The sequence below is a fragment of the Mucor mucedo genome (genome assembly GCF_025094135.1).
Source record: "Mucor mucedo strain NRRL 3635 chromosome Unknown EV154scaffold_7, whole genome shotgun sequence".
Classification (NCBI taxonomy): domain Eukaryota; kingdom Fungi; phylum Mucoromycota; class Mucoromycetes; order Mucorales; family Mucoraceae; genus Mucor; species Mucor mucedo.
This window is the reverse complement of record NW_026252291.1, coordinates 211,215-236,901: the sequence shown is the minus strand read 5'-3', so window position 1 is coordinate 236,901 and position 25,687 is coordinate 211,215. Positions and strand designations below refer to the sequence as shown.

At 37.4% G+C, this 25,687-nt stretch overlaps 15 protein-coding genes across 15 annotated transcripts; 6 read left to right on the top strand and 9 right to left on the bottom strand.

Annotated features, from left to right (window-relative positions):
- Nucleotides 1-97: 97 nt before the first annotated feature.
- Nucleotides 98-1,938, bottom strand: EV154DRAFT_476798 (uncharacterized protein; the record flags this gene model as incomplete). The annotated part of the gene is made up of 6 exons (XM_051598061.1): nt 98-201; nt 464-766; nt 1,011-1,108; nt 1,369-1,419; nt 1,639-1,700; nt 1,837-1,938. The coding sequence occupies 6 exons, from the start codon at nt 1,936-1,938 to the stop codon at nt 98-100; spliced, it is 720 nt and encodes a 239-aa protein (XP_051462493.1).
- A 1,502-nt stretch (nt 1,939-3,440) lies between these two features.
- EV154DRAFT_412260 (major facilitator superfamily domain-containing protein) lies at nt 3,441-4,570 on the top strand (the record flags this gene model as incomplete). The annotated part of the gene is made up of 2 exons (XM_051595505.1): nt 3,441-3,602; nt 3,662-4,570. Coding segments are annotated over 2 exons (1,071 nt in total), but the record flags the coding sequence as incomplete, so codon positions are not given.
- A 127-nt stretch (nt 4,571-4,697) lies between these two features.
- Nucleotides 4,698-6,006, bottom strand: EV154DRAFT_598688 (uncharacterized protein). The gene is made up of 6 exons (XM_051607063.1): nt 5,705-6,006; nt 5,481-5,624; nt 5,290-5,415; nt 4,978-5,227; nt 4,786-4,919; nt 4,698-4,722 (listed from the first exon to the last, which is right to left on the bottom strand). Exons 1-6 carry the CDS (start codon nt 5,765-5,767, stop codon nt 4,714-4,716), a joined length of 726 nt encoding a protein of 241 aa, XP_051462491.1. The 5' UTR covers nt 5,768-6,006; the 3' UTR covers nt 4,698-4,713.
- Nucleotides 5,986-6,963, bottom strand: EV154DRAFT_493446 (40S ribosomal protein S29). The gene is made up of 4 exons (XM_051599802.1): nt 6,733-6,963; nt 6,491-6,590; nt 6,282-6,425; nt 5,986-6,008 (listed from the first exon to the last, which is right to left on the bottom strand). The coding sequence occupies exons 1-3, from the start codon at nt 6,792-6,794 to the stop codon at nt 6,417-6,419; spliced, it is 171 nt and encodes a 56-aa protein (XP_051462490.1). The 5' UTR covers nt 6,795-6,963; the 3' UTR covers nt 5,986-6,008; nt 6,282-6,416.
- Nucleotides 6,964-7,469: 506 nt separating this feature from the next.
- Nucleotides 7,470-8,467, top strand: EV154DRAFT_279959 (uncharacterized protein). The gene is made up of 2 exons (XM_051594747.1): nt 7,470-7,603; nt 7,665-8,467. Exons 1-2 carry the CDS (start codon nt 7,576-7,578, stop codon nt 8,198-8,200), a joined length of 564 nt encoding a protein of 187 aa, XP_051462489.1. The 5' UTR covers nt 7,470-7,575; the 3' UTR covers nt 8,201-8,467.
- Nucleotides 8,348-10,252, bottom strand: EV154DRAFT_476794 (WD40-repeat-containing domain protein; the record flags this gene model as incomplete). Its single annotated transcript, XM_051598060.1, has 6 exons — nt 8,348-8,552; nt 8,617-8,716; nt 8,797-9,007; nt 9,081-9,222; nt 9,282-9,880; nt 9,941-10,252. 6 exons carry the CDS (start codon nt 10,250-10,252, stop codon nt 8,348-8,350), a joined length of 1,569 nt encoding a protein of 522 aa, XP_051462488.1.
- An 87-nt stretch (nt 10,253-10,339) lies between these two features.
- Nucleotides 10,340-11,488, bottom strand: EV154DRAFT_493432 (putative NIT2-nitrilase). Its single transcript, XM_051599801.1, has 4 exons — nt 11,335-11,488; nt 10,798-11,263; nt 10,615-10,718; nt 10,340-10,554 (listed from the first exon to the last, which is right to left on the bottom strand). The coding sequence occupies exons 1-4, from the start codon at nt 11,440-11,442 to the stop codon at nt 10,393-10,395; spliced, it is 840 nt and encodes a 279-aa protein (XP_051462487.1). The 5' UTR covers nt 11,443-11,488; the 3' UTR covers nt 10,340-10,392.
- An 827-nt stretch (nt 11,489-12,315) lies between these two features.
- EV154DRAFT_493427 (uncharacterized protein) lies at nt 12,316-14,544 on the top strand. The gene is given in 7 exon segments (XM_051599800.1): nt 12,316-12,552; nt 12,631-12,864; nt 12,959-13,021; nt 13,102-13,233; nt 13,299-13,905; nt 13,963-14,500; nt 14,513-14,544. The coding sequence occupies 6 exon segments, from the start codon at nt 12,412-12,414 to the stop codon at nt 14,424-14,426; spliced, it is 1,641 nt and encodes a 546-aa protein (XP_051462486.1). The 5' UTR covers nt 12,316-12,411; the 3' UTR covers nt 14,427-14,500; nt 14,513-14,544.
- A 313-nt stretch (nt 14,545-14,857) lies between these two features.
- Nucleotides 14,858-15,389, top strand: EV154DRAFT_412098 (uncharacterized protein; the record flags this gene model as incomplete). The annotated part of the gene is made up of 2 exons (XM_051595494.1): nt 14,858-14,969; nt 15,046-15,389. 2 exons carry the CDS (start codon nt 14,858-14,860, stop codon nt 15,387-15,389), a joined length of 456 nt encoding a protein of 151 aa, XP_051462485.1.
- Nucleotides 15,390-16,060: 671 nt separating this feature from the next.
- On the top strand, nt 16,061-17,220 carry EV154DRAFT_493419 (GTP-binding protein). Its single transcript, XM_051599799.1, has 5 exons — nt 16,061-16,230; nt 16,302-16,338; nt 16,392-16,423; nt 16,483-16,591; nt 16,651-17,220. Exons 1-5 carry the CDS (start codon nt 16,138-16,140, stop codon nt 17,055-17,057), a joined length of 678 nt encoding a protein of 225 aa, XP_051462484.1. The 5' UTR covers nt 16,061-16,137; the 3' UTR covers nt 17,058-17,220.
- On the bottom strand, nt 17,189-18,654 carry EV154DRAFT_493417 (GATA zinc finger-domain-containing protein). The gene is made up of 7 exons (XM_051599798.1): nt 18,490-18,654; nt 18,136-18,427; nt 17,861-18,082; nt 17,692-17,787; nt 17,581-17,628; nt 17,467-17,527; nt 17,189-17,404 (listed from the first exon to the last, which is right to left on the bottom strand). Exons 1-7 carry the CDS (start codon nt 18,552-18,554, stop codon nt 17,244-17,246), a joined length of 945 nt encoding a protein of 314 aa, XP_051462483.1. The 5' UTR covers nt 18,555-18,654; the 3' UTR covers nt 17,189-17,243.
- A 654-nt stretch (nt 18,655-19,308) lies between these two features.
- On the bottom strand, nt 19,309-20,550 carry EV154DRAFT_541715 (P-loop containing nucleoside triphosphate hydrolase protein). The gene is made up of 3 exons (XM_051604492.1): nt 20,375-20,550; nt 19,649-20,308; nt 19,309-19,576 (listed from the first exon to the last, which is right to left on the bottom strand). The coding sequence occupies exons 1-3, from the start codon at nt 20,502-20,504 to the stop codon at nt 19,353-19,355; spliced, it is 1,014 nt and encodes a 337-aa protein (XP_051462482.1). The 5' UTR covers nt 20,505-20,550; the 3' UTR covers nt 19,309-19,352.
- Nucleotides 20,551-20,828: 278 nt separating this feature from the next.
- On the bottom strand, nt 20,829-21,915 carry EV154DRAFT_493413 (uncharacterized protein). Its single transcript, XM_051599797.1, has one exon. The coding sequence runs from the start codon at nt 21,690-21,692 to the stop codon at nt 21,039-21,041; it is 654 nt and encodes a 217-aa protein (XP_051462481.1). The 5' UTR covers nt 21,693-21,915; the 3' UTR covers nt 20,829-21,038.
- Nucleotides 21,916-21,937: 22 nt separating this feature from the next.
- EV154DRAFT_279707 (biquitin carboxyl-terminal hydrolase) lies at nt 21,938-24,404 on the top strand. Its single transcript, XM_051594745.1, has 9 exons — nt 21,938-22,036; nt 22,108-22,252; nt 22,313-22,482; nt 22,546-22,723; nt 22,801-23,125; nt 23,227-23,335; nt 23,399-23,613; nt 23,684-23,781; nt 23,848-24,404. Exons 1-9 carry the CDS (start codon nt 21,985-21,987, stop codon nt 24,329-24,331), a joined length of 1,776 nt encoding a protein of 591 aa, XP_051462480.1. The 5' UTR covers nt 21,938-21,984; the 3' UTR covers nt 24,332-24,404.
- A 1-nt stretch (nt 24,405) lies between these two features.
- Nucleotides 24,406-25,577, bottom strand: EV154DRAFT_279713 (RTC4-like domain-containing protein). Its single transcript, XM_051594746.1, has 3 exons — nt 25,320-25,577; nt 24,785-25,245; nt 24,406-24,707 (listed from the first exon to the last, which is right to left on the bottom strand). The coding sequence occupies exons 1-3, from the start codon at nt 25,471-25,473 to the stop codon at nt 24,447-24,449; spliced, it is 876 nt and encodes a 291-aa protein (XP_051462479.1). The 5' UTR covers nt 25,474-25,577; the 3' UTR covers nt 24,406-24,446.
- Nucleotides 25,578-25,687: the final 110 nt, after the last annotated feature.

Sequence of the window (25,687 nt, the reverse complement as noted above, 5' to 3'; positions counted from 1 at the left end):
TTTTGACATATTTAATAAACTTTATTTTGTTATCGCACAGAATTGCTTATTTTGATCTGGCTTTGAAGTAATCGCTGTCGCTTATACAATCAGGCAGTCAGCTATGATAAGCATCTTCATTTAGACCTTCGGCATGTAGAAAATTCCACGGGCGCAAGTTAAAAAATATCATTAAGCTAAGGTAGCTGTGAGGATTATAGGCTGTATGTGAATTAACTTTTGTAACTAGTTAAGGAGACAGAGGGGACAGAAAAAGCACCCAGTGACTTGATATCTAGATCATACTGATAGCGCTGTTCTTATATAGTTTTAAAGGAGCAAAAGACCATGTATATAATAAAGAAATTCAATATGTTTATTGTGATAAATTTGCATCTAGTTTAAGACGATGAGTTATATTGACCTCTTGGTGTCAGTCAAGGTATCAGATCCTACATTACAGATACTTTCCCCCCAAGAAGACCCGCTTTTTCAAAGTCTTCTTGAGAGGATGAGGTCTCTAGTACCTCTTCTCCTTCAGACTCTTCACAATATTCTGTTCGAAATTTTGATCCGCGAATATTTCTGTTGTTGTTGTCGTTGTCGTTGTTGCTATGCGTATTGGCTTCTTGAATCATGTTGTAAATGTTTTTAGGGTATCCTTGGTAACCAAAGTAAGCAATGCAGTAGCTACAAATTGTGACATGTCGCTTGATATCTGGCAGTTTCTTGACTTTTGAATTCTGGTTATATATTTGGTTGGACGATCTGCCCGTATAACATAGGACTGTAGTTCAGAATAGATAAACCCTAAGGTTTGTAGCTTTTTACTCGTATCAGATTTAGATGAGATGTTATCGAACATGTTCTTTAAACACTTTAGCAGTTTAACAAGTCCTTCTTCAAGAAGTCAATCTCCCGGATGTTTTGAGATAAAAAGTGTCTTCCCTTTGTGATGACCTTCTCTCCATGAGTCAACCTTAAAACAATGATTTCTTCCAGTTTGGCCCATGAAAAAACTTCGTACTTACGGTAATTGGTGTCACTTGCGTCCATAATAAATGAATGAAAAGGGCGGATATATTCCCATTGCATTCCAAATGCAAACAGTCTACCCCTACGCATCTCCCTGTCGAGAGGCACCATTTTGTTTTGGTTAAACCCGTAGTAAATTTTGGCCAAAGTAGTAGAACCTGGCTATAAGGGACTACTTTCCTGCTTCATGGCCAAAAAAAAAAAAAAAAAAGGCCGGAACTTTTTTTTTATCAGCAGAAGAACTAGCCAAGCCTTCTTCTACCTCATTTTCATTATTTTCCGTTATTTAACAACTCTTCATAAAACTCTTTCTTTCACTGAGCACAGAAAAGCTTTTTAGACGCGAGTATATACCTGCGGGTTACTCTGTACATGTAGAGCTCGGATTCGGTTAGATGGAAGTGCCTATTATACAATAAAAACGGGTTACTTATTGTGGAGTGTTAGTGGGTATAAAAATGTTTTAATTACATTGTGCTCGCTCTTCTGAATTTTTCTTGCCCATTTAATAAGTTCAGAGGTTTAGGTTTGTCTCATATTTCTGTTGGAAATGGAAAGTATCGCTTTCCCGAACACGTCCTTAGCAACCTTGATATTATGTAGCTTAAGTTTCCTTATAAGAACCTGACTGCACTGAAAGATGCGAAATTGCCTTCAATATAAGACATAACTTCTTGCTTCATGGCCTGATTTTAAGAAGCTTGATAAATTATTGAACTTTGAAGATGTCTACACCTACGCCTTTTTCAAGTTTCTACGTCGTTTTTAGAGTCGCGCGATATATGTATATATATATATATACACATTAATTATATGACTTACAGTGTAATTTGTATGAACATGAAGATTGACCCTACTTTGGTCATGGTTTTTCCCGAATCGAAGTCTTTCAATGTATGATACTAAAAATGAGCGAGAGCCCATACTATCTATGATCCTCCCTCATACACACTCTCGGGTAATTTTGAATTCTAGGCACGGTTAAAATAAATCCACATGTTGGGAAACGCGCGGCTTTCCAAAATTAACACCGAAAAAGCATTATATCTTTTGCTCTAAAACTTTTTGTTACACTGTGATTTATAAGAAAAAGTCATGCAAGGTGTCAATTATACTAGAATAGTAGGGATCAAAAGGATAAGTGTCAATTTGAAAGCCGTGGGATTATTTTTTATTGACAGATCACATACCACAGTAGTGGTGTAAGTTTTCTTTTATATACATATATAAAGATGGAGGGGCTTGTTCCTTATTTCAACCCATTTGTTATTTCAGGTTGGTCCACAAAACAATGTGATTGCTTTTATATAAAATAGTTTCTCCTGCATAAATTGTGCAAGATATGAAAATAGTAGGCACGTTTTTTTAAACCAAGAGAGATTTTTTCATCCTGAGACTATTTCCCAGTAGATAATAAAGTTCTGGTTCAGTATGCAATTCGTGTCAAGGTCTTTTATTATTCGTGTAAAAAAAGAAGAAGAAATGCATTCTTTTATGTGTACGTGTTAGATTACAAGAGGGAAAAAACATGTGCCTTATGTCCTGTCTTGATCCCCAAAAAAAAAAGAGGCTCAATCGGTGATTCAAGCAGACAGTGCGCACAGAGATAAATTGTGTAATACCAATCCAGGGAAAAAGAAACAACTACAATAAACTGATACAAGCATTTATCAGAATTGGGAAAATAAAATAACAGACAGATTATAGCAGCTTAAAACCAAGTTTAAAAGGTAAAAAGGTATAGGTTGACTTGGAGCATTCCAACTTGATGAGACTTGATGGAGCCATCTCTCTCTCTTTTTTTTTTTTTTCCTTGTAATACTATAGTCGTTTTTTTTTCTCCGCTCCCTTTTTTATTTTAAAATAAATACAGTTTTTTATTTGTATTTGCTTTTTTTCCCCCTTCTTTAAATTCATACACTAAAAAAATGGCTGGCGTGAAAGAGTTGAATCAACCACGTATTGTACGTGTTGTATTCATAGCACTCTTGATTGATTTGTTTGCGTTTACCATTATTCTCCCTCTTTTCCCTCGACTCTTAAATTACTATCAAAGCCAAGAACTTCAAGACAAGGTAAAGAAAAAAGAAATGTTTTATAAATAGTAAGACGCTAATTCTCTCTAAAAGAACTCTGTGCTTGGATACGCCTTTCAAGGGTTAGAATACTTCAAGCACTTGATTGTTGCCAATAAGCGTGCACCTAATGTGATTGCGGATAAATGGGATACTGTCTTATTAGGCGGTATGATTGGTTCCTTGTTTTCTTTCCTTCAATTTATTGTTTCCCCTTATATCGGAAGAGCAAGTGATAAATTTGGCCGTCGTAAGGTCTTGTTGTATACAATGGTAAAAAAAAAAAGAAAAAAATAATTACAATTATTTGAAAGGGCGTTCTAAAATATTTAAACTGGCATTATTATTTATCAGATTGGTAACGTTTTATCCGCTTTGGTTTGGTTATTTGCTGGTTCATTTAATTTATTCTTGATTTCTCGTGTGATTGCTGGTTTAAGTGAAGGCAATGTACAATTAAGTATTGCCATCATTTCAGATATCACCACTCCCGAAAAGAGATCAAAGAACTTGGTAAAGTGTTTTTATTCTTCTTACCTTTATTTTGGCTAATCAGATTCTTCAATTTTTAGGCTCTGGTCGGAATTGCATTTGCTGTTGCGTTTACAGTGGGACCTGCTGTGGGAGCCTGGTTTGCTTCTATTGATTTGTCCATTGCCTGTCCTTCCCTTGTCAAATTTGGCATCTATCCTTATTCCATGGCTGCCCTTGTAGGTTTAGTCTTATTATTGATCGAAACCACCTACCTGTATTTTGCTTTACCCGAAACCATCCATAACCGTTCCCTCGTTGAAGCCGCTTCTACCACCAGTTCTACACCCACTCCCAAGTTAACAGTCGAGATGATCCATCGTCGTCTTTTAGATTTAGTCTATTTAAAGCGTCTCATGTGTGGTTTCTCTTTCTTGTTCTCCGGTATGGAATTCACCTTGGTTTTCTTGACATTTGATATTTTGGATTTCAGTCATATGCAACAAGGTAAATTGTTGGGTTACATGGGTATCATTTCCGCCTTGATCCAAGGTGGTTATGTACGTCGTAAAGTGGATAGTGTGGGTGAAAAGATCTTGGCCATTCAAGGTATGGCTGCTTGTGCCGTGGGTCTCTATTGTCTTGCCAATAGTGTGACTTCGGTCTTGTATGCACCTCATTGGCTTTATGCCGGTGTCAGTTGTCTTGCATTTACCTCCGGTACCGTCGTCAATTGCTTGACTAGTTTAGCTAGTCTCCAATGTCATGAGGACTCGACACGTCAAGATCCCTTATCCAAGGGTCGTGCCTTGGGTGAATTCCGTAGTTATGGTCAATTGGGTAGAGCATTTGGTCCCATTACCGCTAGTGCTGTCTATTGGCTCTTTGGTCCTCGTCCTTGTTACAGTTTTGGTGCTTTATTAATGATCGGTATCACTTGGATGACTGTCCTTTCTGCTCCCTCCAGAAAGAAGTTGGTCAAAAGAACTGCAGTGAAAAAGACACAATAAATAGTAATAATAAAGAAAAATTGTAAATAGTAAATTGATAAAATGTAATTTTTTTTTTTTATTGTTATATATATTTTTTGTTAATAGAAAGTATTAAGGATTAAGTGGAAGTAGTTTTTTTTTGTTTGGTCTTTGATTACAAGTTATTGGAACTAGATACAAAAAAGTGTGTTAGAAAAATAAAAAAAATTGAAACTTTGTGTGAGTCAACTTACGTAGTTGCTGGGAACAATACCAGTGGAACCATCTTGTTTACGTGCTTGCCACCAATTACCGCGCTTATCCAAGATCTCAAGACGCTCATTCTTTGAGAATGAGAGTTCGTTAGGGTCTTCAGCACTGCCTTGATCTATGAGGGGTGGGGAAAATATTAGTATATAATATATATTTCATAAAGGTAAACTTACAGTCATGCAAAGCAACAGCTTGTTCAAAATCCGTATTACCATTGGGAGACCCAAATTCTTCATCACGACGAGGAGGTAAAGGAGAATTGGGAGTCTTTCTGTTATTAGTAGTAGTATTACGAACAGTATTAGAGAACTTGCGAGTCAAATTAGCACCAGTGACACCAACAGAACTATTCTTGAAGTTTTGAGCACCATTTCTACTGAACCAAGAACCAGCGGGAGATGTTAAGCAAATGGCCCAGATAAACTAGAAAATGTCTTAGTAAAACATGGCAAAAAAACGACAAAGGAATAGGATTGACAACTTACCTGAACAATAATCAACATACAAGAACCGGCAGCAGCAGCTCTGGCTCCTGGGTCACCATCATTATCTAAAGTGTATTGAACGAGCCAAGTTAAATAGACAAGACTGACAGACATGAGAAGATAGATCTTTTCAAGATAAAAAGGTGAGTTCATGATCAAAGTGATATAAGTAAGTCATGTTATATATTTACCATGTACTTGAAGTGGTAAAACTTGTTGAGACCGAGCAAGACAATTGTGCCAACGACAAAGACAAGCTCAAAGATGATAATCCACCATGGCACACCATGAAATTGGGCAACACAAGCACCAATAAAGAGAATTAACCAAGAAGCCTACAAGATAAAAATTTTTGAATTTAACTTTTTGTTTAGAGAGACTTCTCTTGTGAATTTGTTTTAGTTTTGTTTCTTACAGCAGTGAGGGCCGAGGTAACAAGAATAGTTGGACTGGATAAATTGTAGTGGCTATCGTCCATTTTTTATTATATATGAATGAGTTTAGGAGAAGGATGGTAAAAAAAAATTCGTGCTGAACAAACAAACAAATAATCCTTTCGCTTTTATGTCAACCTTAACACTGGGGGGTTCAGCAAGGAGAAACATTCAAGATGTACAAACGTGTCAGTTCATATTATTTAAAACATGTTACTAACACTATGTGGTTTGTGATCATTTTAAAGGTTTCTACGTTTTTTTTTTTTTTTTTTTTTTTTTTTTGGTACTCTAAATCATATGATTCAATCTCTCTCTCTCTCTCTTTTATTTGTACCATAAAAAGCGTGCCAATGAGAATACATTGTGTGAGTATGTGTGTGTGTAGATGTATGTGTGGGGTCATTTTCAGGCATAGCCAAGACATGTATATTTTACGAGACAGACAGGACAGATCAGTCCGAAACATTTGTCTTAATTACTTTATCAAGACGAAAGACAATACATGAAATCCTATTTGCTTCGTTTCTCTGTAAACCCAAAAATAATAAGAAAAGATTTTTTTTTTTAAAATTTTTATTTTAAAAAAAAAAAAAAAAGTTGGTTTCGCTAAAAAATGTTATCGTCGATTTATAAGGAAGGGGAAGGAGCCCATGAACAGGACTCTTATATCCATCGAACTAGATTGATGATTTAACGATACTATAAAAGATAAAAAGGGTTAGAAGGGTTGCTATGGTAACGAGCTCTATTAAATAATGTTTTACCTTGTGGAAACCAATATCGGCGGCATATTCACGGAAACATTGACGACAGATGTTGAGGTTGTACTTGCGAATAAGACCAGCACGATGACAGCAAACTCTACTATTGAATTATAAAAATAAAAAATAAAAACATGTCAATATAATTTTTTTCTTTTCATAAGCCACCATCCCCTCAATTGAATTGATGAAAAATAAAAAAGAGGCAAAAGTGTATGATAATTTCCATGTTGTTGTATACGTACCAAGCGCGAGAGCCCTTACCGAAGGTCTTGGGGTGGGAGTTCCAAACGTTAGCGTGGGCCATTGTGATATAGTTCGAACGTAGAAGAGGAGAGAAAGGAGAAATCAACCGTTTTACTGAGGAACGAAACGATATCCCCCCCAACCCGGAACACCCGCCAAAAAAAAATTTTTTTTTTTTTGCTCTTTCCACTTTCCTTTGCCCATCTTGTCGACGTCATTCGAAATCTAAGCCACACTTTTTTATTGATATATACGTGCACCCCGCTTTCCATAAATGCAAAAAATAACGCACACCCCCACCCCCCCTTTTCTTTCTTTCCTCTAATCCGAACCCAGTTTTTTTTCTTAAATATCTCTCTCTCTCTCTCTTTGCACCCCCTCTTTTTTTATATCGTACACCAACGTGGTATTTCTTCACCTTTTTTGAAAAAAAAAAAAAAAAAAAAAAAATCGAAAAAAAACATAAATAAAAAATACGAAATCTTGGCAGTAAACATCAAAAAATCCCTTTAGAAAAAAAAAATTGCTATCCTGCACTCTTTTGCTTGTAGGTATTTCTTTGTTTTATTGAAAAAAAAATGGTTTATGTGACTTCAGACGATGGCAAGGAAAAGAAATTTGCTTGCCTCAAATGTATCAAAGTAAGAGAAAGTATAAAGTAGAGAAGGAGATGGATGATTTTTGATAATAAAAAAAGCCAAAAAAAATGTTAGGGTCATCGATCGTCCAAATGTAATCATTCAAATCGAGAATTGTTCGAAATAAAAAAGAAGGGTCGCCCTGTGTCTCAATGCGAATCCTGTAGACAATTAAGAAAGACCAAACAAATTCATATCAAGTGCATGTGTCACTTGGATATCAAACTTGAAGGTAACAAAATATTGTGTATTTAAGGAGGAGGAAAAAAAAAAACTAAGTTTTTATGTGGTAGATGCATTAAACGATAAGAGCCAGTCAATGTTTAGACACTCAGAATTAAGTAATGGCGGTAAACAAGCCAAGGCTCCTGTAGATGTGGCTCAACGAACAACCAATGTAACCTTAGCATCGTCATGCCCTGTCTGTGATCGCCCCAGCCTTTATTGTAACTGCAAACGAGCTAAACAGGAATTGGATTCATCAGGCAACAGTAGTAGTGGTTCAGACGGTTCCGTAACACCGCCTGTGTACGGATTAAAACGCAATTCAGCTGGACTGAATACTATTTTACCTGTCTTGCGACACCTGACCATCCCCATTCATGATCCGTCCGATGATATTGATAGTGATACTCCTATTTATAAATCTCATGAAGAAGTTATCTCTGACAAATCCGCTGTCCTAGGCGAATTCACAAACACAAGTTCCGAAGATTTACTCAATCAAATTTATAGTGGCTTTATTACTGATAAAAAGACGCCCTCTTCTTCCCCTTTATTATTAAAAGAGGCGGATCATCAATTAGCTGAATTATCCAAGGATACATAACTGTACACTTTCACGTATCCATCTAATTCAATTATTCCTTAATAAATAAAAAAACCCAACTAGTAATAATACAACATGTTTCTTAACTTACCATCACTAGAAGAGAAAATAAGCGGCAAGTACGGGTGAAAGATCACATCTCTGACCTCAATGTCTATTCTCGTACATTTTTTGTAAGCAAGAAACAAGAATAATTAAAACTACGACTATTGCGTTACCTTCGTGTTCCTTGATGATGGCCGAAACCTTGCCCGTCTTCATATTGAAAACAAATATCTGACCATAAATAGTAGGCGCCAATACATATCTTCCATTTGACGTAATCTTTACTAACCAAGAGTTCGCGTGATAACTATAAATTAGTGGGGTGAGAAAGAAAGAAAAAAAAACAGAAGAGACAAACAATCTTTTTTTACCTCTCATGGGTGTACTTTTGTATTGTCTGTAATTCGAACTTTCCACCCTTTTTATTTGGATACACCAGCTTGTGTAAGATGCACGAATTGGGTATAGACGCTGATTGATATTATAAAACAGTAAATAAATGAGGCATTTTATCCATTTTTATAAATAAAAAAAACATATATCAAACTTACATACACCATCACTTACGTCACACATTTCTGCACCTCGACTAATAAACCATGCAAACTGGTTTGTGCCCTCTTTCCTCTCTCCATCCGTGACAGCGAGTTCTTCCACCTGTTTCTCAATATCCGTCTCTTCCTTGACAGGGGCATCCACCCAATTGACGAACTTACCACAATCACAATACGACGAATACATGTCATCAAACGTCTGTAAAAGCTATTTGTAATCATAATAATAATAATAGAAACTTCTTAGTATATACACTACATGTACATGTGAAAGGATTTACCATGGCTTGCTCAAAGTCATACAGTCGCAAATGTTCATCACATGCGGCTAGAAAGTATTTATTACCCGTGTTTGGAAGAAAGCTTACAGTAAACGCCATACAAGTCACACCATCAATCATGGGAGTAGAATCCAGCAATGTACTACATAAAAAGTTTTCTTTTTAAATAAATAAATAATAAATAAAAAATAAAAAGCTTACATCCAATCTTGTGCCATATGCCATTTAATGATGTAGCCATCTTGACTAGTCGAAAGTAGATAATTATCGCCCTTGAATTGAACAGCCTTGATACAAAGGATTTCTTCAGAATGGCCGTCCAAGACAGCCACGCGTTCACCTGTAATAATGTTAAAGATCTTGATAGGACAAGGCATGATATGGTTATCGTTTTCTTCTGCAGACCACCGATGTCTATTCTTGAGTTTACCACCCGCCACCAACAATTCGTCCGCAGGTAATAACTGACCACAGTAAAACTCGTCAATCTGTGTTTCTTGCCTGTCCCGAATATGGCGAAGACAGGTGAGGTTATGATGGACATCCCAGATTTTGATGGCGCCAATGTTGGAGAAGGTAACGAGAAGCGTACCATCGTCGGAAAGTGTCATGCCCGTAACAGCACCTTGATCACATACATCCACAGCGAGAGGGTACAATGGATGGTCTGCATTGATCTCGTTAATCATTTGACTGTCTTCTGTATCTGCATCGAATTGCCAATACTTGTCTGGATACTCTAGTGCCAACTGTTGAATCACGCGTGGATCAAATGGCTCAATCACCTTTTTATTGAGGTACTTTTTTTTTCGAGGTTAGCAAAAATATAGTTATTTGTACACTTCATATAAAACACACACCTTCTTGATAATGTCTGTCTTCACAATGTTTAACTTTTTGGTAGGACGCGATTTTTTACTCTCGGTGGGTTTCTTTTTCTTCTTCATGGAAGACTTTTTGACAGGTGCATCCATACACTCCATCAAATCATCCGTGTCCAATAAATCAATCTGCTCATCTGTCAACGTACTAGCATCTTGGCTGAGGACTTGACTCATGTACGACTCCTCATCCGAATCCAACTGTTTCTTTTTACGTAGTTTACGCGTTTCCTTTGACATGACAGAGGTAGGCACAGGTGTACTCGGTTCTTCTGCTATAACATCTGTCATGGGGGATTCAATATCAATGTCTGTATCACTATTACTCTTACTAGACATTATTTATTTTTGTAAAAAAGAGAAAAAAGATAAAAAGAAAAGGAGGGACAGGAAAGAAAGTTTTTTTTTAATGTAAGAAGAAGGGTTACACATCAACAAACAAAGCCAGGATAAATGTCATTTCGGCGATGCTGCATGACAGGCATTTCTGTTCGAATCTTGGTCAAATAGTCTAAATCTACATTGGCCATTACAACAGAGGGCTCTGTTGTATCAGGACATCTTGCCAATACAGTCCCCCAAGGATCGACAATCTAGTGCAGAAAAAAAAAGTCAGTCTTCAGTGAGCTTCATCCCACACGAACTAGGGTTACCATGGAGTTGCCATAGCTGGCTCTTTTTTCATTATGTTGACCGATCTGAGCAGCAGCAAACACATAACTCTGTGTCTCAATGGCTCTTGCCCGTAACAGCACCTCTTTTTTTTTTTTTAAAAAAAAAGAATAAGGATGATTTAGAAATGTCACGTCAAGAATTTATTTATTTCTTCTTCTTACCCCAGTGAGCCATTCCTGTTTTGATGGTAAAGGCGCTTGGAAAAGCCAATAACTGGGCACCTTTTGTTCGTAGTGCCAAGGACAGTTCAGGAAAGCGCATATCATAACAGGTTTCTAAACCCAGTTTTCCCAAGGGAGTTTGAATGAGATCGGGCAGTTGGTCCCCCTGCAACGTCCCATCACTTTCCATTAGACGAGGTCCACCTTCTATATCCACGTTGAATAAGTGAAGTTTGCGATAGGTAGATACAATACGACCCTGGTGGTTAAGTACCACATGCGTGTTGTACACCTTGTCTGACACGTTAGAAGACTCATGAACCCCCACAGAGACCCATATCTTGTGCTCTTGTGCAGTCTCCACAAGTCCCTTAAGAAACTCGGAATCATTCAAAGGCCGGGTCAAATCCAATGTTTGCTCCTTGTCTTTTGAAACAAAATCAGAAGCTTCTGGCAGAAATATCATCTTTTTTATATCGATGTTTGCGCTGAGTTTTTTATGGGGAACAACAAAAAATCACTTTTTGTTCAACTCACTTTAGCTCCTCGTTGGGAGGCTTGTCTCACGAGATCTTGACAGGTCGTCTTGTTAAAAGAAACAATGCAAGTGGCGCAAAATTGCCCAACCGCTGCTAACAAGCTCATTCTATGTATGATTTTTAAAGAAAAAAAGAAAAAGAAAAAAAAAAAAGAGGTTACACCCTTATCTTTTTTTTTTCTCTTTTATACTACCCTGGTTACACATACATACACACACAAATATCGGAGATTCAATCCATAAAGGTTTCTTGCATAAATGGAGTGAAGTTTACGCGAGGAGTAAAGTAAACATGCAAAGCACTAGTAGATTTACTGCTTGAATAATAATAATAAACTATTTTAGATAGTAATGAAATACTTTATCTGGGAGGTTCTAAGGAAGAAGATAAAAAGGAGGTAGAATTCAGCAGTCTAGCGCGTTTATGTAGCTGGAATTTTTGAGAGAATGAATTTACGGCCTGTTGATACTTGCTTAGTGTATACTCCAGATTTTCCCTCACCAAATCTGTCTTTTGTTATGTTGTAGCTTACTCTACCCATCTTGACGCGATAAGTTGATCTATTTGGTCATTTACAACCTGCTTGTCCTCCCCCCCTCACCAACCCCACGTTCAACCAAAAATCTCTGGGTAAAGTCGCTATCTTGTATGATAAATTCGAATCACAGTGCTATTGTATTCCATGTTGTATACGTTCTCTGGCTAAGTCAAGAAATGAATTTGGAGTAAGAACATTTTTATCGTTATAGAAGATAAACTTCATCCCTTTCACCTAATGGAGTTTTACTTTTCAATGTCCGACAAGTAGTTTTTTTTCTTCTTCTGACCAATCATATCAGCGTAAAACGCCAATTTCCATAGGTTTTGGTTGTAGCACTTTAACTAAAATGGTTTCCATGACGTCATGTCTCATAGTTGTAAAAGCGGGGTGAAAAATTACCAGAAAAAAAAAAAAAAGAAAAAAAAAGTTATTTCCTCGTTCTTTTGCAACATAACCTTTTTTTTTTATTTAAATATTTTTTGTTTTCCCTTTTTTTTTTTTTTTTTTTTTTCTTACTTCTTTTGTAACAAACAAATGCAAAACGAGACAATATCAAGGTTACAAAATCTGTCTTCGACAGTTAAAACTCCTTCGCCTCTTGGAGGAGTACAATCACCACAAAAAGGTCATAATTCTGGACAATTGGATAATATCTTTAACTCTGTGAAAAGACAGGTAAAAAGAAGACGAAAAAAAAAAGACCGAAAAGTTTTTTTGGTAATTTTTTTAATTTTTTTTTTTCTTCTTTTGTAGATTGATCAGTGGGGAGAAAATGCAAAATGGAAGATTGACCTTGTTTTATTGGATAATCCACATGAACAACAACAACAACAACAACTTCATCCTTTGTTGTCCCCGCAGCATCTGCACCCTAATGCGATCACAGCTCCGTCGAATCAAAGTAATAGTAAACAAGCCGTGAGTCTCCATAGCGGAGATTCGATGACGAGCACATTATTGCCTGTTACTTCTACTGTTGAATATCCAGTAAGTTTTTTTTTTTTAAAAAAAAGAGATTGAATATCATGTGACTCTAAACCACACACGAAATGTATATTCTTTGTAATTTTTTAAAAAAAAGTGGGATTATGTTGCTCCTACAACTAGTGAGTGGAGACAAAATTCGGATGATCTACAACAAAAGGTAATTTTTATTTTATTTTTCACCCTTTATTTACATTTTATCCTTTTTATGTACTAATTTAAAACCCCCAAAAAATAAAGTTGCGAGAATCCATTGAACGTCAAAAGTATTTGGAAGGTGTGATTTGGTCACAAGCAGAACAAATCAAACATTCTTCTGTGCCGGATAAAGACGATGCCATCAATACAATGAAAAGCATCTTTCTCATGTCGGTAACGTATAAAAAAAAAATTAGAGTTAATTAATTAAGACTAAATACGCACCACAAAAAAAAAAGCAAAATGAACAGCGCGCGCATTATTTATTAGAAACAGATTTATTACACAAAGAAATAGAAACATTAACCAAAAAACTCGCTAAGATGGCCTCTATACTGTACACGATAGAAAACACCGATCTCAATGACCATGAAACCGTAGACAAGGAAACTTTGCTTCACGACAGAAAACTCTTATTGCGCAAACTACATTTAGCCGAATTAAGACTATCAGCAAGAGATGCCGAAATCGATTATTTGCATAATCTATTGGACTCCAAAAGTAACACAAGTCTTTCCCCCAAAGAAAAAAAGGCTACCCTCAACACACCAAATACATCAACCAACACCACTACCACCAGAAAAGTACCCTATCTCTTTCAACAACAGTATTCGCCACGCAGTGAGGTAAGATCCTCTGAACAACATCCTTTGTCCGGTCTCGATAGTTTAGGTATCGTGGCTGACCAAATGCTGAGTGATCCCGAATTCGATTCCACCTCACACCGTGTCTTGTCCAACGAAAAGCGACTGCGCTCTCGTCTGGACGATAGAAGATCACAACGTTCCATTGACTCTGCGGCCACTCTCCTTGCTATGCCACAGCTCATGGTTCCCACGCGTAAAGGTAACCTTTTATTCACTGACTATATAGAATTAAAACACTAACAAAAGACACATTTAGCTGCGACACAACAGCAACCCTCGTCATCACCAGAACAACCCTCATTTACGCAACACATTCCAAAAAAGCCAAGATCCACCTATACACGTTGGACAGAGGCTGAGGATGCTTTACTGAGAAAGGCCGTTAAAAAATACGGCCATAGCAATTGGGAGGCCTGTTCCAAGGACGTACATGGTCGTAGCAATATACAGTGTCGTAATCGATGGATTCGTCATTTGGAACATCGTATTGAGAAGGAAGAAGAGCCTTCCTGTAACGCACGGCAATCTCCCTCCATTGCTTCTTTATTAAATAATACACAGGATGAACAAAATTATTATTCACCCAAATACGAAACCACTACACCAACAACAGCAGCCTCATCGTCGTCCGGCACATATCATCCCACGTATCGACCTCCTTCTCCCATGGCAACACCTAAAGGTGGAAAACGTCGACCTTCTCAACCTAATAAATGGTAAAAAAAAAAAAAAAGACAACGCATTTTATTTCATTGTATATATTTCTCCTTCCTTTATTTTTTTTTTTTTTTTTTGTAAATGATCCCTATTTTTTTATACACATATAAAAATAAATAAATAAATAAATAAATAAAAATCTCTCTGAGTTTATAAACCTTTCTTTTTTTTTTTCTCTCTCTCTCTCTCTCTCTTTATTAATGGACTCATTCGCATCTTTTTTTGGCTTGAAGAAGTCCAACTCATCAAACACGAACACTCCTCAACAAAGTAAACAACAACAACAGAGAGAACAACATGAACGAAGAGGTGTGATTGTAATTTCGTACGGTGATCGTTACTATGACGTCGGATTCGGCGATCGTCTTCCCCAAGCAACCGTGGGGGAATTAAAGGATCGATGTAAACGAGCCACGGGGGTTACCTTGGCAACCATGAAACTTAAAGTGTCAGGGGCTTATATCAAAGATGATACCGCTACTTTACAGAGCAGCGGTATCCATGGCGGGTCCGTTGTGCTATTATACGGCGACCGAGTGCGAGTAAGTGGAAGGAGTGTTTATTGTGTGTTCTATATATATATATATATTATAAGAGAGACTCACCAAAAAAAAACAGACAGAGCAGGTGATGGAGACGGCGTCAGGCAACCCAGAGGAGGTAGGGTACATGATGCGTATATCCAAGGTGATGGACAAGATCGAAGGAGCCAAGGATAAGATTGAAGAATTTGATATTGGCGTGGTGTGTGTGATGGAGAACCCACAGACGGAAAAGAGAAAGGAGACAGAGGATCTGGGGATCTATTTATCGGAACTATTAATGCAAGCACTCATCACACTGGATGGAGTGGACTGCCCATCCGAGTTTGAGACGGCTAGACAAGATAGAAGAAAGGGAGTGAAAGTGTGTCAGGAATTGATGGATCGAGTGGATGGATCGAGAGCTACTTTAAAAAAGTATTAGGTTTATTAGATTTAAACAGAGATTGGTCTTGTAAATCCAGTCCAGGATCTGTCTCGAGATGATGGGATGACTGTAAAGACTCATTCGAATCACTATTTTATCCACACAACTAATCATATGGGCTCTCTTGTGAAAATTCTTACTTAATAAAATCAATGCTGTCCACATGTTGGTCTCCATAGACGCTTGGCTCTGTCTCAGTGACATGATGAACGCTGTAATGACTGATCCCATCATGGCTGGGTATTTCCTCTTGACGGATATACCTCTATCTTCTTTAATGACGGGCAATGGAGATAAACTGGCTTGGGCCTCTCTAATCAGCTGCTGCAAAGAGTTGCTGATCCTTTCTAGCCCTTCATTCATGGAGAAATCCGACATGTTTTATATATATGTAAAAAGTGTGAAAAAGTGATAGAGAAAGATGGAGAGAGCATAGAGATATATAAAGGGAAATCCTCGGTATCATGATCGGGTGTTTCTTACCCCTTTATGCATAAATAGAAGAGGGGAGGGGGGGGGTAAAATACAGATGTGTGGCTTTCTCCCCTAAGCGAGAAATGCACGTGGCCAAATGCCAAATAACCTCTGTCTCCATTGTCCCACTTTGTACCACATTTCTTTTTTTTTATAAAAAAGAGACTGCGCCAATCCTTTGGTTACACAGTTCTTCCCCTTTATCCGCTTTCTATTTTTGTTTTTCTCTATTTTTTTTCTTTCTCTTTCTTTTTTATATATAAAAAAAGACATGATTTCTGAGGACGCGTACGATTATTTATTCAAGATTGTCATTATTGGTGACTCAGGTGTGGGTAAATCCAACTTGTTATTACGATACACCGTATGTCTTTTTTTTTTTTTTTTTTTTTTTTTTTTTTTGCGCCTGATGCTGACTTTCTGATTTTTAAATAGTCCGATGAATTTATGGAGGACTCCAGAAGTACAATAGGTACCGTGCGTTAATAAGTATTTAAAAAGAGAGAGACTCATTATTTTAAATAGGAGTGGAATTTGCAACCAAGAGCCTCAAGATTGTAAGTGTTTTTTTATATATTATTGAAAGCCACATGAGCCTCACATGCATGCCTATCAGGACAATTGTTTCATCAAAGCCCAGATTTGGGACACGAGTGGTCAAGAAAGGTACAAGGCAATTACAAGTGCATTTTATAGGGGAGCAGTGGGTGCACTGCTTGTGTACGGTAAATTGAAGACACTTATGTGAGTGATAAAAAAAGAGTGTTATTAACTTCTTGAGCAGACATCACACGGAAGCCGTCGTTTGACCATGTAGATCAGTGGTTAAAGGAACTACGTGAACACACGGAAGAGAATATCCCACTGGTGTTGATCGGTAATAAGCTGGATCTCTCGGACGTCAATCGACAGGTGAGCACAGAAATAGCACGACAGTACGCGACGCAATCCAACATGCTGTTCTTTGAGACCAGTGCTTATGATGCCACCAACGTCACTGATGCATTTGAAACCATGTTTGAACATGTCTATAAGGAACTGGCCAAATCCAAGCTGTTACAAAAGACCAAAGAGCAAGTAAATGATCTGGCTGTGGGTACAAAGACAGTGACCCTGAGACCTCCTTCTGCTACATATGAATATAACCATAGAATTAAGAAAGATGATCATAACAAAGGCTGCTGCCAATAAAAACAACAAAAAAAATCAAAAAAAAAGAAACCCTGTCACACACAACATACCCCTCCCCCTCCCCCCCTTATCCCAAACAAATAGAAAATTCATGTGTGGCGTAGATTTTTTTTTTTTTTTTAATGAAAATAGGGGTTTTTATTTTTTTTTATTTTTTTAGTGCGTAATTTTTTATTTTTTATTTTTTTAAGATCGATCATCCATATCGTCATTATTTTTTATCAGGGATGGAGAAGGACAAGGATATTGAATGATTCGAGTAGGTATTTGAATTCCTGGCGGACTGTCTAAAGCAAAATTATGTGTTTGAACTGTCATCGATCCCTTTCTTAGCAGCTTGGAATAATCTAAAAAAAAAAAAAAAGAGAGTTAACACTTTTATGGGAGATAAAAATCCAATAATACTTACGCAACCCGCATGCATTACATAGAGTTCGAGCTCCATCTGGTCCTCTTCGCCATTCGGGTGTCTGGATACAGTTTAGTTTACAATGCAATCACAATTAAAAAAACCTTACTTTACCTCTGTGGTATTACACGAATGACATCGTTGTCCAATCATGCTACGTTTCTATCTTTGTGCGGTTAATACATTGAATCAATAAAGGGAGTGCGTAAAAATAGAGACACTCACGCTTCTTCGACGGTATTTCGGTCTAGCATTGGCATCTTGTAGGTTTCGGGCTTGTCTAATCATTTTATATTCGTCAGTTTGCGAATCATCGTTCATCTAAAAAAAAAAGTATATTTAGCAGTGAGTCGATAGAACAATTAAGAACCTTTTTTTTTTATATTTTGCTTACTCTATTATTATTATTATTATTCATTGAGGATTCGGATACATCGTCCATCATATTGATATCATTGTCGTGGGTTTCTTCAGACTGTAGTTCTTTAATGGAGGCCAGCATGGTCTCGGCTGTATAATACACTTGATCAATAATTTGACTTCTTTCTGATTCTGTCAGTGGATCGACACGGTATTTGCCAATCCTTGAATGAATCAGGTTACACTGTTCCAACAGCTAAACAGTTTACTGTTAGTCATTGTCTTTTCTTACTTTTAGTGGGCATGTACCTGATTAAGCTTAGTGCTGTTGTCCGGCGGTGGTTGTGTAGCATAGGTAACGGTCGGATAGGAGATGGGTGGTAACGATGGTAACGGAGGAGGAGGATAATTCGATGTGTTGGTGGAAGAAGGTAGCGGAGGTGGAGGAGGTGGCTGTATCTGCTGTAGAAACGTATAGTTCTTTAGATTTCGATGTTGTAGTTGATAATTTTGTTGATAGGTGAATTGGGGAGTATTCTGGTATAAGGTTGAATTATTATTATTTACATTTTCGTCTTCGTGAGTCGGTAATAAACGAGGTCTATCAAACATTACCACCTATTTTTTATTTTTATTCTTTTTACGTTCTTTTTTTTTCTTTACCTATTTATTGGTGGTGAACTGGAATTAACAACATCCTCATTAATACATAATTTCGAAACATCCATTAGCTCAATTTAAACTTTTTTTACTTCAAAAAAAAAAAAAAAAATATATGTATATATATAAAAAAAAAAAAAATATAGAAAACCCAAAAAAGTTCATGTTCGAAAAAAAAAAGAGGGAGTTTGCTGGATAGAATTGGGTCCGCTCAAAAAAAAAAAAAAAAGAACAAGTGTATTAGCAGTCACATTGCATCTCCTCTTTTAAACAAGACACATCACACGGGTATCGAGATAAGGCATTCTTTCCAACCTAAAAGCGTATCGTCCCGTTAAAAATATCTCGATTATCCTCGACTGGCATAGAAAAAAGTGACACATTTTTTTTTTTTTAACCAGAAATCTGGGTGCACCAATAAAAAAAAAGTACACCATTCTCTTCCATTCCCCCACCAACCCTCTTTACAAGTAGCAATTTTTCTCTATTCTAGAAGTAACCAGAAAAGGCTTACGGCTATTTCATGATGTACTAACGCTTTTCTGATCATCCCGTAGATCATCTCTTTTTTCACAAAGGCAATTATTTCATCCTCCCCTTCTGCCATCCATTATATCTCAGCCCATCCTCAGGGCATTCCTTTGGCATTTTTTTTTTTTTTTTTTTTTTAAAAAAAAAAGAACCCGTTTCATGCAGTGTCACGTCATTCTCTTTGCATGTAAAACAAGTTCAAAATTACATTCCCATTTGGTTGCCTTTTTTTCCCAGGAGAGCGGGTGAGCGGGCGCCCCACCCCCTTCACTTTCCTCATCCATGCTAAATCCGGTTACTAACTAACTTTTTTTACACTAAAAAAATCAATTTTTTTATTTGGCCAGGTTTTCTTGTGCTGATTTGAAGGTGCCTACCAATGCACCCAACTGGATATGCTCATTGGCTCCCTCGCCTAATCGATATTCCAGCGTACATAGATTCTTGAGCAGCAAGATGCGAGATTTAGCAGGATATTCAATGGTACTGACAAAAGTATGCAGGTCACTAATGATATCCTGCAATGCAATTCCTGACTCTCGTTTAATTTCCTCGATTTCTAGAATAGAAAGAAAGTGTGTACATAAGCATTAAAAAAGAAGTGTGACATGGGTCTGCATAAAGTACTCACTAGAGTAAGCAGTGGTAAAATCTTCATTCATCATCCATCGTGCAATTCGCTCAATCACTTTGGGATCAGGATGTCCTGTACAGCTATAGATGGCTGTCTCATCGATGCGATCATAAGAAGCATGACATGCTTGCAGGATATTCAATGCACGACGCATATCACCCTTGGAAAGACGCAACAGGGCCTTCTTACCGTCCTCTGTCAGATTTACGCCCTCAGCCTCCACAATCACACCCAGACGCTCATCAATCTGATCCACCTCCAACGGCGAGAAACGGAATCGGGTACAACGCGATTGAATGGCCGGTAATATCTTGCTGACATAATTACAAATAATACAGAACCGCACATTCTTTGTGTATTTCTCAATCACACGTCGAAGAGCTGCTTGTGCTTGGTTCGTCATCGAATCCGCTTCGTCCAACACAATTAGTTTAAAACCACTGCTGTAAATATTTCGTGTGCTTGCAAAGTTCTTGATTTGCTCCCGCACAACATCAATACCACGATCGTCGGATGCATTCAGTTCTAGAATCATGGCCTTAAACTTGTCGCCGTATAATTGTCGTGCACATGCTAAAATCGTTGACGTTTTACCGGTACCAGGAGGACCGTAAAAGAGTAAATGAGGCAACTTTTTCGCTTCAATGAACTTTTCAACTATTTTTTTTTTCACGTTTAATTAGTGTGTGTCTTTGTGTGTATGTGTGTGTCTAGAATAGTTACTGGTCGACGTAATATTATCATGAGAGACAAGGTCATCCAACGTCTTGGGTCTGTACTTTTCTACCCAAGGTAAATTATCTAATTCTGCTGTTAGATTAAACACCTTTTCTTTGCCTTTTCCCTTGTCCATTTTTTTAGCTTGTTAAAAAAACGCGGGTCTTCTATTCACGCGTCTCCCTCAGAACAAAAGAAAGAAAAAAAAGTGTGACTGTTCTCTAAAAAAATAGGAACGTTTCCCCCTTATTTTTTTTGCTTTTAGGTACTGTGCCTGTTTGTGATGGGTAAACAGGCTTTGTATGTGTGTGTGTGTGTGTGTGTGTGTGTGTGTGTTATGTTTGTGTGTGTTTGTGGTGTAACTCTTAACGAGAACAACGTCTCACACACATGATCGACTTACTGCCAAAGGAAATGACCTCACCTGTGAAAGAGTGAGAGATATCTGTAACACGTGTTTTAGGACTGGTTAAATTTAATTTATTATGTATATATAAATTTTTTTTTATGAGTGATTATGTACAACGTGATTGTTTAAAAACGTGTTTTTTTTGTGTGTGAGTAAGGGAGGAAAAAAAAAAGGCTTACAAGTTAAATAGAGATGATGATGGGCATAGATATAAAGGAAAGTATATAGTAGGGAAAGGTAGGGAAAGGGAAGGGGGAGAAGCTATTTTTTGGTAATATTTGTGGTGGATGAATCAGATCTCTTTCGTTTCCACTCGAGTACTACATGGTTATATTGGTTTACAGGCTCACAATCATCTTGTCCTACAACGATTTTAAATCTGCCCTTTTGGACGGAATTAATGGTGGAAGAGGAAGAACGAAGCTGTGATATAAATAGGGTATCATTATTAATATTATTGTTGTTATTATTGTTATTATTGTTATTTCTTTTGGTGTGAACACCCAGTGTGGATTTCTTGGGGGTGACCTTCTTCTTCTTCACAGGCTCATTGGATTGCCAAAAGTCGGAATCCCAAATCTGGTGACAACTTTTGGTTGAGAGTGTGGTGGAAATTGATGTCATTTGATGATTGTTTAATGTTGTTGTTGATTTTGTTGTCAAATAAACATCCTCTTCCAAAACATCCTCTTCCTTAAGTTTGATGCCCGCCATTTGAGCAAATTCCTTGGCCGTAAGATCCTCACATTTGATCACCGTATTTGAGTTGTGACGAAGCACCTTTTCCGTGGCAGCTGCTCGGGTAGTGGGTGACTTGTCTTTGTGATGTTGTAATTTTGATGCTAGTAAAGCTAACCCTTTTCTCCATTTACTACTGTTCGTAGGTGGGTTATAAGAAATCGCAACAAGTGTCATTAAAAAGATTCATAAAAAAATTATATATAGCGTAAAGAAAAACAGGGTTAAAGAATAAGAAAAAGAAGAAAGAGGTGGAAATACATAAAAATTTTTTTTTGTGCTTGCTCTTTTTATATAAAAAAAAAATCCCTCATTTGACCCGACGACGCCCGGAAATACTGATGGTGTAACAACAACTGGAAGAAAACGTCATCATTGTCATGGTTAAAACTCCATTCATTTCCCTTTCTTTTTTTTTTTACCCATTCTCTTTCTCTCTTTCTCTCTCTCTTTCTTTCTTTTTCTTTACATGACAGACCCCAAGGCTGGAAGAGAAAAGAGTCTATATAGTGTATATGAACGTAAGTTTATAGTACCTTGCTTCTACATGTATAAATAAACCTTTTTTTTTTTTCTTGCTTGATTGATAAAGACGAGAAAGTTTTGCCCATTGTATTACCCATTTACAAAGAACTGCAACAAGTGGATTTTCAAGTCCATCATTGGGAAATAAACGACTGGCAAGCTTTGGAACAACGTGCTCACGGTCCAATTTTCGAAGCAGCAGGATATCAATGGTAACAAAGAAAAAAGGACCATTCTCTTTTGGGATACTCATTCTTTCTCTCTCTTTGTAGGCGTGTCTTGTTGTTCCCCAAGGGAAACAGTCAACATGAAATGATGTCCATCTATCTAGAGGTTGTTATGGACACCAAAGGAGAATCCTATACAAAAGATTGGTCCGTCTGTGGTCAATTTGCTGTAGTCATTTCAAATCCGGACGATCCCAAACAGTTTTACACCAACAGTTAGTTTTCCTCCTTTTTCTTTTCTCCTTTTTTCTTTCTTTCTTAACACTGTGGATTTATAGATGCTCATCATCGTTTTTGTGCGGATGAGATTGATTGGGGATTCACTCGTTATCATGATCTGAAATCATTACAGACCGGTAAAGAACCTTATATCAACCAAACTAATCAAACCGTCATCTCTGTCTTTTTACGAGTCGTCAAAGATGAAACAGGTGTCTTATGGCGCAACCTCATGAAGTGAGTTTTCTTTTCTTTTTCTTTTTCTTTCTTCTGCTCATTCTTTAGCCTAACTAACATTCCTTGGGGGGAAACAGCTATGATTCCCGTAAAGAGACGGGTTATGTGGGCATTCGAAACCAAGGTGCCACATGTTACATGAATTCACTGATCCAATCACTCTTCTTCACCAATATATTTCGAAAAGCCGTGTACAGGATACCCACCGAGAAGGAAGATCCCAACAACAGTGTGGCTTTAGCATTGCAGCGTTGCTTTTACAGTCTGCAACACTCGGATGATTCGGTGGGAACCACAGAACTCACCAAATCCTTTGGCTGGGATTCCTTGGATGCCTTTATGCAACATGACGTACAAGAGTTTAGTCGAGTACTGCAGGATAATTTAGAACTCAAGATGAAGGTACACACACACATATATATATATCGACGATTTTTTTTTGTGCGATTTTCCTTTCTTTTTCCTTTCTTTTTTTTTGTCCTCACACTGTCTTTTTATGTTAGGGTACGCCAGTGGATGGTGCAGTGACACATATATTCATGGGAAAAATGAAGAGTTATATAAAGTGTGTCCATGTTGACTATGAATCCTCTCGAGTAGAGGACTTTTATGGTATGTAAGGGGAAATAACGCTTGTTCTTACATCTACATCCCATACTGATTCCTATTTGTTAGACATTCAATTAAATGTCAAAGGATGCAAGAATTTAGAGGATTCATTCCGACGTTATGTGGATGTTGAAACTATGAGTGGTGAGAACAAGTACATGGCTGAAGGGTATGGATTACAAGATGCCTGTAAAGGTGTCAAATTTGAGAGCTTCCCTCCCGTGCTTCATCTCCAACTAAAGCGATTTGAATACGATATGCAAAGAGACACCATGATAAAAGTAAAAAAAAAAAAAAAAATGCGTTCTTTAGCAAAACCCGATTCATTTTTTACTAACCCCTCCTTTTTAGATTAATGATCATCATGTGTTTCCGGACAATATCAATCTAAATGAGTTTTGCTCCATACCCAGTCAAGATCCTACCGATTGCAACTATGTTCTTCACGGGTAAGTAACGTATATGTGGGAGATAATTAGTATGAAATGTAACTAAATTATGAAAAAAAAAAAAAGAGTGCTGGTACATAGTGGGGATATTGACGGAGGACACTATTTTGCATTACTAAAACCCGAAAAGGACGGTAAATGGTTTAAATTTGACGATGATCGAGTCACACCCGTCACGTTACGGGAAGTATTTGAAGACAATTACGGCGATGACCCATTGCGTGTAGCTGATTTAAACGACGATGATCCAAAGACGCCCGTGACGGAAGATCAGTTGCGATGCACGAGTGCGCGAGCTTTGAAACGGTTCACCAATGCGTATATGCTTGTTTATTTTCAACAGAATAAATTAGATGAGATATTAGGCCCCGTTAAAGACGAAGAGATACCAAAGCATTTAGCAAGATCGCTCAAGGACAATGCCAAGGCATTCCGAGAAGATGCCTTGAACACAATCATGTCTAATAATGCTCAACCAACTACAAAACAAAAACATATTACATTAAAAAAGTCGGAGAAATCACTAGAAAAAAAGTGTCATATCATGTAAAGAAAAGAAAAAAGAAAAGAAAAGAAAAAAAAACACACAAACACACACACACTTTATTCGGCTCTCTTTTTTTTTTTTTTTTTTTTTTTTTTTTGGTTTTTTTTTTTTTTTTTATTTACTTCTTTTTCAGCTTGTTATAAACAGTGCTTCCGTATTCGCTACTCTCTTTCATCACTTTACTCGCCTCTTGTAAATTCTCTAAATTTAAGTCCTGCTTGATTAATCGTATACCACATTCAGGTACCATCACTTGCTGCATATATTCCACAGGTGTCAACGGACTTGTCTTTTGCTTATCTAAATAATCCGTCTTGACAAACATCTTGTCTAATGCTTCCAAAATATAGTGCGACCCTCTGTTACCATAGTAACCCGGCTTTGTATCAAAAAGAAACCCTATTTTGGTTAACAAATAAACTATACACACATGCACACACAACACATGAATTTTACCAGCGTCTCTTCAAAACGAGTCATTAATTGTTTCGTCTGACGTGCCTTGACAGACCCCAGCTCTTGGTGCACACGCATCACCGTCTCCAGAAACGAACTCTCCAACCTGCCTTCCACAATATCCTTTAATTCCGACTCGAACAATTTCACGCGTGCTCCAATCTCCTCAAACTCAATGTGTGTCGGGTATCCCTTTTCAATCGCCATGGGTTTATACACCAATTCTACCTTGTGCATACGACAAATAAACGATTGATCGTTCTTGGATATCCCGCCCTTTAAAAAAGTAAACGGAGGTACGAGTCGACCTTCTGCCTCGCATTGTGCTTTAAGCACTTTGTACTCCTCCTCTTGTTCTTTGCGGTATTCACGTTCGTTCTTTTTCACGGTATCAATTAATCGTTTCAGTGGACGAGGATAAGGTTCTTTCAGCACTTCGCCGCATAAATTACATTCGTATTCTACTCCCTTTTTATCAGCTACGCAAAGAAAAAAGAAAGAGAGCGCAAAGGTTTTTGTTTTGTTTTGTTTTTACCTTGTTCATTCACTGTGGTCACCGTCTTTCGAATGGTCTCTAGTTTTTCTCCAATCGTGTCGTCTCCTTTTTTAACTCGCTTTGGCATGGTCAATCGCTTCAGACGTTTGTTCGACTGAAGCAATGGTTCGGAATGGGGACGTTTGTCACCCATCTTGAATTTAATAGGAAAAAGAGAGAGAGAGCGAAAATATATTAAAAAACAGTTTAAATTCCCTCCGCGGGGGTATCTTTGTAAGAAAAAAAAAAAGTTGGGACGTTGCCATGACTACACAGATATCGTTTTTTTTTTAATTAAAAAAACATTCCAAGGTAACGTGTGTGGTAGGATACGATGTATGCAATTTGAACTCGGCGTGTAGTATGGT

Coding starts and splice junctions, on each gene's coding strand:
- EV154DRAFT_598688 (XM_051607063.1), bottom strand. CDS start 5,767: ATGGACGATAGCCACTACAATTTATCCAGTCCAACTATTCTTGTTACC. Junction 5,416..5,480: donor TTTACCACTTCAAGTACATG/GTAAATATATAA, acceptor TATCTTGAAAAG/ATCTATCTTCTCATGTCTGT. Junction 5,228..5,289: donor GTATGTTGATTATTGTTCAG/GTAAGTTGTCAA, acceptor GACATTTTCTAG/TTTATCTGGGCCATTTGCTT.
- EV154DRAFT_493446 (XM_051599802.1), bottom strand. CDS start 6,794: ATGGCCCACGCTAACGTTTGGAACTCCCACCCCAAGACCTTCGGTAAG. Junction 6,591..6,732: donor GGTAAGGGCTCTCGCGCTTG/GTACGTATACAA, acceptor ATAATTCAATAG/TAGAGTTTGCTGTCATCGTG.
- EV154DRAFT_279959 (XM_051594747.1), top strand. CDS start 7,576: ATGTGTCACTTGGATATCAAACTTGAAG. Junction 7,604..7,664: donor CTTGGATATCAAACTTGAAG/GTAACAAAATAT, acceptor TTTATGTGGTAG/ATGCATTAAACGATAAGAGC.
- EV154DRAFT_493432 (XM_051599801.1), bottom strand. CDS start 11,442: ATGAGCTTGTTAGCAGCGGTTGGGCAATTTTGCGCCACTTGCATTGTT. Junction 10,719..10,797: donor AACAGGAATGGCTCACTGGG/GTAAGAAGAAGA, acceptor AAAAAAAAAAAG/AGGTGCTGTTACGGGCAAGA. Junction 10,555..10,614: donor CCAGCTATGGCAACTCCATG/GTAACCCTAGTT, acceptor TTTCTGCACTAG/ATTGTCGATCCTTGGGGGAC.
- EV154DRAFT_493427 (XM_051599800.1), top strand. CDS start 12,412: ATGCAAAACGAGACAATATCAAGGTTACAAAATCTGTCTTCGACAGTT. Junction 13,234..13,298: donor AAAGCATCTTTCTCATGTCG/GTAACGTATAAA, acceptor CAAAAAAAAAAG/CAAAATGAACAGCGCGCGCA. Junction 13,906..13,962: donor CATGGTTCCCACGCGTAAAG/GTAACCTTTTAT, acceptor AGACACATTTAG/CTGCGACACAACAGCAACCC.
- EV154DRAFT_493419 (XM_051599799.1), top strand. CDS start 16,138: ATGATTTCTGAGGACGCGTACGATTATTTATTCAAGATTGTCATTATT. Junction 16,231..16,301: donor ACTTGTTATTACGATACACC/GTATGTCTTTTT, acceptor ATTTTTAAATAG/TCCGATGAATTTATGGAGGA. Junction 16,592..16,650: donor GGGTGCACTGCTTGTGTACG/GTAAATTGAAGA, acceptor CTTCTTGAGCAG/ACATCACACGGAAGCCGTCG.
- EV154DRAFT_493417 (XM_051599798.1), bottom strand. CDS start 18,554: ATGGATGTTTCGAAATTATGTATTAATGAGGATGTTGTTAATTCCAGT. Junction 17,788..17,860: donor ATAATAATAATAATAATAGA/GTAAGCAAAATA, acceptor TTTTTTTTTTAG/ATGAACGATGATTCGCAAAC. Junction 17,528..17,580: donor ATTCGTGTAATACCACAGAG/GTAAAGTAAGGT, acceptor AACTGTATCCAG/ACACCCGAATGGCGAAGAGG.
- EV154DRAFT_541715 (XM_051604492.1), bottom strand. CDS start 20,504: ATGGACAAGGGAAAAGGCAAAGAAAAGGTGTTTAATCTAACAGCAGAA. Junction 20,309..20,374: donor TGATAATATTACGTCGACCA/GTAACTATTCTA, acceptor AAAAAAAAATAG/TTGAAAAGTTCATTGAAGCG. Junction 19,577..19,648: donor TTTTACCACTGCTTACTCTA/GTGAGTACTTTA, acceptor TTTCTATTCTAG/AAATCGAGGAAATTAAACGA.
- EV154DRAFT_493413 (XM_051599797.1), bottom strand. CDS start 21,692: ATGACACTTGTTGCGATTTCTTATAACCCACCTACGAACAGTAGTAAA.
- EV154DRAFT_279707 (XM_051594745.1), top strand. CDS start 21,985: ATGACAGACCCCAAGGCTGGAAGAGAAAAGAGTCTATATAGTGTATAT. Junction 22,724..22,800: donor TTATGGCGCAACCTCATGAA/GTGAGTTTTCTT, acceptor GGGGGGAAACAG/CTATGATTCCCGTAAAGAGA. Junction 23,614..23,683: donor AAAGAGACACCATGATAAAA/GTAAAAAAAAAA, acceptor CCTCCTTTTTAG/ATTAATGATCATCATGTGTT.
- EV154DRAFT_279713 (XM_051594746.1), bottom strand. CDS start 25,473: ATGGGTGACAAACGTCCCCATTCCGAACCATTGCTTCAGTCGAACAAA. Junction 25,246..25,319: donor GACCACAGTGAATGAACAAG/GTAAAAACAAAA, acceptor AAAAGGGAGTAG/AATACGAATGTAATTTATGC. Junction 24,708..24,784: donor CTCGTTTTGAAGAGACGCTG/GTAAAATTCATG, acceptor TTTGATACAAAG/CCGGGTTACTATGGTAACAG.